Source organism: Tiliqua scincoides, chromosome 2, assembly GCF_035046505.1.
Source record: "Tiliqua scincoides isolate rTilSci1 chromosome 2, rTilSci1.hap2, whole genome shotgun sequence".
Taxonomy (NCBI): Eukaryota; Metazoa; Chordata; class Lepidosauria; order Squamata; family Scincidae; genus Tiliqua; species Tiliqua scincoides.
Window position 1 is genome coordinate 157601815 of NC_089822.1, and position 11736 is coordinate 157613550.

At 43.4% G+C, this 11736-nt stretch overlaps 1 protein-coding gene across 1 annotated transcript; it reads right to left on the bottom strand.

Moving 5' to 3' along the window:
* Positions 1-257: 257 nt before the first annotated feature.
* Positions 258-10783, bottom strand: MRPL38 (mitochondrial ribosomal protein L38). The gene is made up of 9 exons (XM_066616409.1): positions 10644-10783; positions 8829-9008; positions 7207-7341; positions 6908-7113; positions 5753-5825; positions 5044-5089; positions 3743-3901; positions 2025-2161; positions 258-911 (listed from the first exon to the last, which is right to left on the bottom strand). The coding sequence occupies exons 1-9, from the start codon at positions 10708-10710 to the stop codon at positions 775-777; spliced, it is 1140 nt and encodes a 379-aa protein (XP_066472506.1). The 5' UTR covers positions 10711-10783; the 3' UTR covers positions 258-774.
* Positions 10784-11736: the final 953 nt, after the last annotated feature.

Here is an 11736-nt window from a genome sequence, read left to right on the forward strand (position 1 = left end):
GATTTGCTCTTCTGTCATTTGCAGCTAATGAGTTCCTAAGTGATAAAAAGTGCTTATTGCTAATCATCACCTGCTTAATTATGTCACTTCCTGCTTAATTACATCACTTCCAGACCTCAGCAGAAATCAGGAATGCTATTTGGCCCACTGTAATGAAACGAGTTTGACACCTCTGTATTAGACTGTCCTACCCTTCGGAGACTAGGATTACTCCCATATGCTTCTCCCCAAGTCCTCAAATGCAGTCTTGTAGGATATTTAAAACAAGTTTATTCATACTTTTAAAATTAAAGACACAACTAGTTCAGCATTTCAGAAGCAACCGAGTGCTTTGCAATATATCATATATAATTTGATGCAATTCGGATGAAGATATTTTGCTGACACCCCTCAAGATTGGAGGCACGATGCAAACGGTTTTGTTTTGACAGAAAATGTGTGCAGCATTTGGCTCCCGATTCAGCATCTGCTCAGTTTCTGAGTAGTGCTAAGCATGTTGGCACAGTTGTGCTGCTTCTTCACTTCAGGATCAAATATATTTATAAGATTCTGAGAAGTCTTCTGAGAGATCCATAAAACAGATATAAGCTTCATCTCTTTTTCAAGTGGTGAATAATCATACCAAATAATGGCATATCGAGCAAATATCAAATCCAGCTGCAGCCCTTATGCATCTATTTCCCGGTCAGGCACTTGCACTGCAGGAGGATTCTTTGTTGCACTGCAGTTGCTCCGTCCAGGTTCCACCCCTTGGAAAAGAGCATGTGATTCATCTCAGTAAATGCCATAAGTGGGCTCGTTGCTGTCTCGGTACCTGTCCAGGTACCTCAAAGGCTGGAGGTGTGGAAACTTCTTCTGGGGGGAATGATATTTCGGGGGCCGCACAAAATCAAATACTGGCTCCTTCATGTCTGCAAGAGGAAGACAGGATGTTAGCACATCTCAGAGTTCATGAAGACAGCAAGCACCACATGGCCACATTTAATTGGTCTGCATCTCTTCTGGGTATGACCCAAACAGCCTCAAATAAACTGTTAGATTCTAGACTAAATAATCCTGATTTCACATCTACACATTAAGGCAGCAGTTCCCAGACTTTTTCAACTGGCGGTTCCCTTGATGTACTGGGCCATTGACAGAGGCTTCCTATTAGGGCTACGATCCTATACATTGTATAGGGTGGCAAGTTTTTCCCAAGGATTCCATGGCTCCCCTGACTGATTTCTGTGGCTCCCTGGGGAGCCACAGCTCAGAGTTTAGAAACCACTGCATTAAGGACTCACTACCTAGTCTGTCAGTTACTAAATATGGCCTCATCATAAAGTGTAGTCTCTTGTAGAATTCTAAGAATCTTTGCTGGGTTTTTTCAAAGTTCCAAACCCACTGTTAGGACTGAAAACCTGAAAATGTACAAGCAGTTCATGCCAGAGATTAAACTGTCTTGTTTATATGTTTACTAAGTACTGCTCCTGGAGGAGTGGTGCAAGCACCCTTCCATCCAGCAGGCAACTATCTTTTGGGATGGGTGAAAATCAAGCACTCATTTGTGTGGTGGCCACATGGAAGATTATCTGTATGAAAAAGCCAAACTCCCTCCCTGTTTGCTTTGAAAGCAGCTGAAAAGCCCAACACAGAGTGTCTCAAGACTGCACTGGCAAAACAGCCAGTGCAGATTTGAGAAGCCCCTTTGTGGGGTGCAGGCCTTGCCCCGAAACTCCCCCTGAGGAGACTCCCAACAGCTTCTAGGTGCCTGCCGGGTAGCCGCTTTGGCACTGCTGCTCCAGCAGGTGCCAGGAAGCTTAGGACTGGGCTGCCCATGGTTTAGGCCACATGGTATCTTCTGCCACATGAAACTTATCTGCAATAAGGTCTTTTAGTGAGACTCTTGACAGGAGGATCCCAGATTATTTAAACTTTTATGTTTTAAAACTAGAACACTGCCAAAAACATTGCACGCTTGCCCGATTAGTGAAATGTAGAGCTTGAATGAAATCTAGAGATTCTGCATGTAGTCCATTACTTACTGAGAAGCTGGTGAAAGACTTGCGTCACAGAATCTTCCCACTGGCACTGGAAAAACGCCAGTCCTGCTGGTGTCATGTCACTCTGATGCTTCTTGTAGAAGTCAAACGTCTTGAAGGTTCGCATCTTGAGGCTGTGGCTGAAAAAGGTTAGAGAATAAAAGTAATAGCCGCAACCATTACTGCCCTTGGCAAGTCACCCTCCCAGTGTCCTTTGGGGAAAAATGGACCCAAAATAAGGTACATAAATAAGACTATACTCTTAGGTTTAGAGTACAGACATGACCTCAGACATCTGTTATGTAGTAAATGCTTGTCAAAGAAAATCCTGGAAATTGTAAGTCTGCGAGGAGACAAAAAGGTTGATAATTTGTATCTCCCGCAAAGAAAGGAAACAAGCAGCAGTTTCCTGGGTTCTTTGGGAAAGAGCAATGACAGCAATCTAAAATTAGTTTTCTAAGTTTATTAGATCCCTGGGAAGGAAGGAGCTGTGTCAGATTTGCCTCCAGTATAGCAAGTCCTTGTTAGAGAGAAAGGGATGGTGGCTAGCTACATTTCTTGCTCCTTCCATTATCTGTAGAAGCCAATTTTCCATGCGAATTTTCCCCCTGCAAACTTCCAGGGAAAGGTTAGCCATAAGAGGCAACAGAAGGTATGAGAACCATAGGCAGCTGGTACCTCATAACAAAAAGCTACTAAGCCAAAGAAGATATAGCTTCCCCAGAAGCACAGGGAGACAAAGAAAGCCAGCACCGTAAGTCTCCTTAGGCATCCTGGCCTGTAAGAACAGCTTGGGAAGAGCACTCATCAATATACTACAAAAGGAGAGCAGAGCTACTTGCCAAATGAGTAGCTCAACATGTACTTTAGTGGTGAGTAGGCACAGGGTGGGGAACACTGAATGCTTAGGACTAACTGCTTGTATCAGCAAGGCAATCACATATTGGTTCTATATAACTGCACATTTCTCCCAAGCACTATTTCTCAACATCTTATTTCACACCATAATTTGAGGAAAGGAATAAGAGGGAAGAATATGTCATGTGGATTCTTAAACCGAGGTGAAAAAAATCAGCCCAGATGCAAAACCTTTTTCTGTTATTTCATTTTTGTACGAAGGTCATTCTGATGAGTGATAAAAAGGGTTTGAATGGCAGTCTTTACCCTGATTTCAGTCAGAAAAAACCAAGGAACAATAGTTGACAGTAGGTAAGATTCTCAGAAAGTTCTGATCAGTAGAAGGATTTCAATGTTAAAATCAAATTCAGAGTGAGAAAGCACATATGCATATTATACTTTATGTTCTTGTTTGACTTGTTTTTAATTTTCAAAGGCTGCAATCCTAACCACACTTTCCTGTGAGTAAGCCCCATTGAACAAAGTAGGACTTACTTCTGAGTACACCTGGTTAGGATTGTGCCCTAAGACTATTAGGGTGCAATCCTAACCCACTTTCCAGCACCAACATAAGGGTAATGCAACTCCAAAGTAAGGGAACAAACAATGCTTTACCTTGAGGAGGCCCCCATGACTGGCCCCCAACTGAGGGATTCAGCACATACCCCACTGGCACAGCTATGCCAGTGCTGGAAAGTTGGTTAGGATTGCACTGTTAACTGTTCATAATCCTTTAAGAAATATTTCACTTGATGCTCTTCTGAAAGGAGACAAAAGCATCTAATGATTCTACAGTAATTATATAACAACATTTGAAAAACTACCATGGTGATGGCCGCACATCTTCAGTGAAGTCAATTGGCTGGACTTGCTTGAAGAGCAGGAAGACATAGCGGTGGTAACCAGTTCCTTTAGCAGGGAATGGAGGAAAATAATGGCAAATCTCCTTGCCGTCCTCTATTCTATTGCCTGGAATGTTTGTCCTGTTAAGCATAAAATACAATCCAAAGTAAACTTTGCCTCAGGAGCACATGCTAAACCTGTACATATGAAGCTGCTTTATACAGAGTCAAATCATTGGATCATTCAGACCAGCACTGTCTATCCTGACTGGGTCTCCCAGGGTTCAGACATGGATCTTTCCAAGAACCGTGTGCTACCCAAAACCCTTTAGATGGAGAAGGTGAATATCCATTCATTCTGTTTATATCTTGATCTAACCTATGGGCTGAAAATGGCTTATAGTATTTTTTTCTACATGTTAATAGTTTTTAAGAGGTTCACAATCGTAAAAAATACTATATACATAGTTTTGGAGGAATAAGCAAGATTAAACAAACTAAAAATGCCATGCAAATATCTACCAAAAAAGAAAAAAGCTCAGTCCTAGTTGTGCTGAGAACATCACTCTGCACAGGAGTAAGATGTTAAGTACCAAGTATTGGGATGCTCCTTGCCTCCTCCAGCAACAATTCCAACTGCCAGTGATAACTACTGAAATAGGTACTGCTGAGTAAGAACATGTGGGGCGGGAGCCAGAGTTCAGTCCTAGGTGTGATGGAGTCTCTGAGGCTCTGCCCAGGAAGAATGTAGATGTACCTGGACTGAACCCAGGACCTTCCACATGCTAAGAATGCGCTCAGTCACTGAAGTATTGTGCTTCCCCTACCTACACAATCCTTGTACACAGATACAAGGACTAAGAAACATATACATTGGTACAGGGAAAATACATGGGAGAGATGTCTTTTTATTTTAAAAATTAAGTTATTTTCGATCTGAACAAGTAGCAATTGGCAACACTTTCCCAGCTGTATCCTCTTGAAATATTACACTGGCATCCATGTATAAAACAGAGGTTGTGTTGAATGTGGCTGCCTGGCTGCTTTCACACTACTTTCCTTGTTTCGCAACTGCACAGCTGATCAAAAGCAGCACTATCAAATCGGTGCTTGGCATTACTTTCTCTTATGTGTGCTTTAGACCGCTGTAGTCACAAGACCAGCATTTGATGCACACACCAGAAAAGTCTACAGGGTAGGTTAGTGGTAGCTGACTACTGAAGATTCAACACCAGGTTTATCCAAGGTTGGAAACAGATAGCAATACAGTAGGCAATACTCACACCAACCAGTGAACATACTCCAGATTGCTGTCACGCAGGTGCCCATCTGTGTGTACAACACATAAGGAAAGTCAATTTAGTGACAATTCCTGTCCAATTATGTAGCGCTTCAGTGTAATCTTATTATAGAATTCCTTCATTGTCCCTGACCCAGCCTAGCTGGCTTCAAAAACATGAGTTTCAGGTTTTGCAGATTTTCCTGTTAGTACTGTAGTTCATAGTGGTACAGCTAGGGAATCTGGGACCTGGGGCATGACATCAGAAGTGCCTCCCTGGAAGTGTGTAAACAGAAATTACTTCCAAATTTACAGTGCGCTTGGAGTGGTCACAAGCCACGCTGGGCAGCTGATGGCTTTTTGCGTTTTTCCCCCATAGGGAAAAAAACCAAGAAAAGTGGTCAGCCGCTTAGAGCAGCTTGCAACCGCTCCAAATGCCCATGGGGAGTGGGTAGGAGAAGGTACAGTAGTGACAAGGAACAAAATTAAGCTGACACAACACTGAGAACACAACATTGCGCACATATTACTTTGACTTCAGATACCCTGCAGAACTGAAGTACGCTGTTGTTCAACTATCCGAAATTAAAGTTTCCACTGTTACTGCAGAATATGTAGCTTAACTAGAAGCCCTTCAGCAACAAGAGAGCTGGCTCTACCCCTAAAGCAAGGCAGCCAGCTAAGCAAACAACCTCAGAATATTTGGTACTCACCTAGGTTAGTGAGCAGAAGGGTCCAGAGGGATTCTTCATCTGCTTCAAATGAGACTTCAGGAAGGGTAAAAGCCTACACAGGAAAATACAGCACAACTTATAAGGAAGGTCATTTAGTTATGACCTAACTCAGTGATTTTCAACCTTTTTCATCTCATGGCACACTGACAAGGCACTAAAATGGTCAAGGCACACCACCAGGTTTTTGACAATTGATAAGGCACACCATACTGGCAGTGGGGGCTCACATCTCCCATTGGCCCTATTAATAAATGACCTTCCCCCAAATTCATGTGGCACACTTGTGGACCACTTGTGGCACACCAGTGTGCCACGGCACAGTGGTTGAAAATGGCTGACCTAACTGTTATGGATATAAAAGTTTCATTCTGTCTTTTGCCTGCAACAAGCCAAAAATCAGATTGTTCACATCATTCCCTCTTTGAAACAGAGATTCCAGAATCTGGTATGACAAACCATACATTGGCTCAAGGTGGACTTTTTACTTTTTAAAAATCAAAAACATAAAAACAGACTGAAGAGCAGGAGTTGTTAAGAATTTGACTGCAGAGTGAAATGACTGCAGCAGTTGCCTCATCAATAAAGTAGGAGGTAATCCAAGGTCAGTTCCAGAAGAAAAAAAATGGCATATGGTTCCTGTTGCTTTTGCTTTTGCAACAGAACAATCATAAATTAGAAGAATGGGGCTGGAACAGTTACCTCTGTTGCATCCTCAATGTTATTTTAACTCAGCAAGGTAGAAGAATAAATTCATATTTACAGAGCTGAACTAAAGACAACCAGCATTAAAAGGAATGTGAATTTTCACTAGTACTAAGAGCAACATTAAATTTTAGTGTTAATTTAAGGTGCCTTGATATAAACCAATTCCTGGAAGGGGTTGCCTGTGAAAGGTGGCTGTTGTGTACAATGAATGCAGCATTTATAAATGCTTTTCACAAACAGAATACAGAAGTATCCATTAAATACCAGTAGAGACTGAGAAAACAAGGAAGTTTGAAAAGTGCTTAAACAAGAGAATTTGGAAGCTATTTTTCCTAAAAGAATTACCAGATCTGCTTATACTTCTGCATCACCTTTTACCATGGCCAGAACATCTATTCTTTCTCACAGTTTATATCCTTGGCACAATACCTCCGTGGGTGTCACCAAATTCCCATGATAAACTGGCACAACATGTTCTTCATCCTGGTATTCAACCCTTAGAGAAACTCTGGGAATAAATGTGGCACCATCAAACAAATCCCTGTACAGTCCGTAGTGTTCTGCTATGCGTTGCTTGTGGTACGGGCCACTGGTTCTCTCCCATTCAGCTCTGACATCGTCAAGTGGGACCATTACTACAAGCAGAGAAAAGCACAGTGAGTGGCCCAGCTCTCTCAAATACAAAAGGACTCAGTGTGGATGTTCTCTGACTGACCAAAGAAACATACATGACCTGAGACGGGATGCTCTCTCCAGTTCTACATTGTTGGAGTTCTGTTTCATTACAGCTTTTCTTTCCTTAAGTTTGTTTGTCCGTGGTGGCAGAGAATAAGGTAAACCAATATCTATCTTTGCCTCCGCATCTAAAGAAAAGATAAATATTTTTTTAAAAAACACCCTATGCCACTCTGCCTACGGTTGTGCTAAGGGGCGAACCATAACTGCCTGAGAAGCAAGACAGTCCTAAAGTCTTGCTTCAGGGTAGAATGTAAGACTTGCAAACCACCGCTTGTTTGTTAGCCTGGAGCAAGTAGAAAGGAAGGCAGGGACTGTTCTAGAGTCTCTGATTGGCAGCAACTTCCAGAGGGGTAACCAGATTGTCTTGGCCAGTGAATTAGACTAAACCAGTGGTCTGCAACCTTTTTTTATGCCACACCTCCAACAAATAAATAAAATATGAGACTGGGACCCCACTGTCAATCACGCCCCTCTCCCAGGACCCTAGTCTCCACCACCACCACCACCCAAATGCCGCCCACTCCCCACCCCCGTAATGCCCTCCCAGCACTGTTCACTATAACCAAATATTAGAGAAAGCAGCAAAAGTTACCATGAAGCCTGGTACTAGTGAAAGCTATTTTAGCACAATTGCTAAGAACCTGAGCAGGACGGGGACACAATCTCCTGGTACCTGAAGGGGTACACCAGATGCCTTCCCCTTTACCTGGTGGTGCTCTAGTCCAGTGGTCCTCAACCTTTTTCATTCTCATAAACTGCCGCTAACCCACAACTGAGGTTATGCGACCCCATTAGGGTCCTGACCCCAAGGCTGAAGTACACTGGACTAAATGAAGTGTAGGACAAGCCACACAAGTATGGCCATGGCTTTCTTGTGTACTTTTCCCTTTCTGAGAGAGTGCTTAAAATTCAGGTGAACAACTGAAGCAATTATCCAAACTGAAGAAAGAACTTATGCACAGGTTCATTTTCCACTTGGACATTCCTGACCTATTCTCACAGAACTTGGTGAGGTCCTAACGCCCCCCCCCTCGTTGATGAAGTCCCCCTTCAAGTAAAGTTGCCAAATTTCCCCCTCTTTTATTTTACAGAGATAATTATCCTGCAGTGCAATCCAATGCCCGTTTTACTTGAAAGTCCCATTGTGTTCAATCGAGCTTACTCCTAGGTAAGTATGCATAGGCAGCACCAGGCCAAAGAACAGGATTTGCAATGCCTGCCTCAGACCTCATGTAGACTCAGACAGGCAAAGGCAATCCTTAAGATAAACAAGTACCAAACCATGAAGGGATTTAAAGATTAAAACAAACAGTTTAAACTTGAGCCCAGGAACAGACTGGCAGCCAGTTCAACCAAACAGAATAGGTGCAGCATGTGATTTATTTATAATTATCAGTAAACCTGTATGGGTGGGAAAGTGGGCTGGTAACTTCTGTGAATGTATTTGGAAGGTTTGTTTCTAGAAAACAATAAATATTTATGGCTTTATAGTAGGAACACACTTCTTGTTTAGCTCTTCTAGCAGGAACAAACTTAAACTGGACTTCAAAGATAGTTTTTTTTTTATTCAGCAGTAAAACCTAACATCCTTCACATCCCTTCTGTCAAGTACCTTGCTTTGGAGAGCTGCATTTTTTGTAGGTTTGCCACCAATTAGGCTTCTTATTCTCTTTTTCTGCCACTTCCCAGTAGCGAGTGAAGCTGCGATACTTCTCCAAAGCCTCTAAGTTGCTGACATCAATGTCTTCATTAGGCATCGACCCCAGAGGTACCCCCAGTTTGCACAGAACAGCTAAAAACAAGGAATAAAATGATTCATTTACAAATCTGCTTGTCTGATCAGCAACACAGCAGGTTGGATCTACTTTCAGGGCTCTTCCATTCAAGTGAAGTTATCACAGTGAAAACAGCAGCAAGAGAAAAGGAGACAATGACTAATAGCAGCACAAAGGAGATGGTGATCACATTGGTTCAGTAGAGCTTAAACCTACTTTGAAGCCATCATCAGTGCAAACCTCAACTTTTTAATTTTAACAGCCCATTTAAAAAGTAATAAATCAGATTATGGATCAGTGAACTCATTGGCACGTTTGCAGTTTCATTTGAACTGAAAGCCAGTGTGACAGTTAAAGCAGCAGTTCTCAAACTTTTCAGGCTCTGGAGCCCTTTACACTCCTGAAAAGAGTCTTAGGGAGCCCTGCTGGTGCATGTGCAGAGTCTAAGGGGCCCCAGAGTGCCTGAACATGCATGAAGTGGAGCAACACTGAGCAGATGGCAGCCACTTATGTTGTGCTCATGGAACCGCTGAAGGGGTCTCAGGGAGCACCAGGGCTCCTAGTGGCACACTTTGAAAAATGCTGAGTTAAAGTTTTGAGACTTGGATCAGGAAGACCCAATCCAAAAAGCTCGCTGGGCACCCTTGGATCAGTTGCTATCTCCCAGCCTAATGTACCTCAGAGGATGAATGGGAAGGTTAAAGGAGAATGAGGACTCACATACACACTCTGAACTCCTCGTAGAAAGGACAGTACATAGAATTAAATAATAATGATTTCTGCATTGTGTAATTTACTGAACCTTTGTACATCAGTTCTTTGCTTTGATGCTTTCATATATTTTGTAAAGATGCAAAAAATATAACATAAATACTTATTAGTGGTATGGCACTTTCCAACTGTACATAGTTCTTCAAATATTGATATTGACCTTGCTACAACCCTGCCAGCCAGATAAGTAATATCTGCACTTTGCAAGGGAGGCTGAGAGGGAGTAGACTGCCTAAAGTGGTACAGTCAAGATCACAATAACAGGGAAGTCTTGAGTGGCATTTTAGTCACCTAGGCTCATCTCCTATACACATTCACTTGGGAGTTAAGTCCCACTGAATGCTACTTACTTTTGAGTAGACACAGAAAAAAATCATAGGAAAAACACCAGCTCCCCAGCCAATTTTTGTTCTAAGTTAGCCAATTTGTTTCTGCCTTTGCACATACATAGTTCAATGCTTCTGTTTGAAGAAGACCATGCTCTGAGCGTGCAGGTTTGCACAGCAGCCTACAGTTCCACTGGGCACGAGGATAAAGGTACAACGGGCAATCACTGCGATGGAAAAGGCAACTTCCTACCCAATCCTATGGGTGTCTACTCAGAAGCAAGTCTCATTATAGTCAATGGGGCGTGCTCCCAGGGAAGTGTGGATGGGATTGTAGCCTCAATTCATAGAGCAGCCACACACACACAGCACTCCCACTGCAGTGTCCAGGAAGCCTTCGCGTGCTCGAGGACTCAAAGGGAACCGCAGCAGGTCCAGACGCCCAGCAGCAGCAAAGCCACGGAAGGAAGCCACAGCTGGAGCCCGACTCCCACCCACTCAGTCCTGCTTCGCTCCCACATCGAGCTTGCAGGGCGGAAAGGCAGCTGCACTCACCGCTCCCGCTGAAGGAGCGGCTGCTCCGTATTCCGTACAGCACCGCTCTCAGTACGGGCGCCGCCATTTTGCGTGCAGCGCCGCAGCGCCTCTTCTCTAGAAGGCCCCCTCGGCGGGCGCACTCCGAGTGACGTCAGCGGGGGGAGGCATGGCCTCGGTAATGCCTGATTCACAGCGGGGTTACCAAGGGCAACGAGACAAAGTATTTGATCAGCAAATAAAACTCGGGGCTTTTGTTTTCTTCTTACTCTACGCACAGCGCCGTCCTCATTGATGACTCAACAATAACAATCACGGATAATTTTTGTTATTTAAGTAATGTATTGTTATTGCTTTAAAAGGCTGACAGCCCAGTCCCATGCATGCCTACTCAGAAGTAAGTTTCATTAGAGTCAATGGTAGGAAAGTGTGGAGAGGATTGGGCTGTTAAAACGGTAACCACCCACAAACTACCTACATACTGAGCAATACCAAAGTCTTTTTGTGCCTCCAATGAGGGCACAAGCCTATACGTGTCTACTCAGAAGTAAGTCTCATTGTAGTCAATGGGATTTACTCCCAAGTAAGTGCGGATAGGATTGCAGCCTTACAGCCCAATGCTATCCATGCTTTCCTGGGAGTAAGCCCCATTGACTATGATGGGACTTACTTCTGAGTAGACATGCATAGGATGGGGCTGTCAGGCTACAATCCAATTTACATTTCCCTGAAAGTGAGCCCCATTGACTATACTGGGACTTACTTTGGAGTAGACATGCATAGGGTTGGGCTCTTAATCAGTACATGTTTACTCAGATGTAAGTCTCACTGAGCTCAATGGAGCTCACACACAAAAATAAGTTCACACAAAATAAGTGCTTGATTTTATGGGAAATTATTGACTTTTGCACCTTATTCATTAGCTCTGGCTGCCAACTTTGGGCCCAATCCCATCCAATTTTCCAGCGCCGGTGCTGCTGTGCCAATGGGGTATGGCATGCACTGCATCCTGAGGCGGGAAGGCAGTTGCAGAGGCTTCCTCAAGGTATGGGAACATTTGTTCCTTTACCTTGGGGCTGCACTGGTGCTGGAAAGTTGGATAGGATAGGATTGT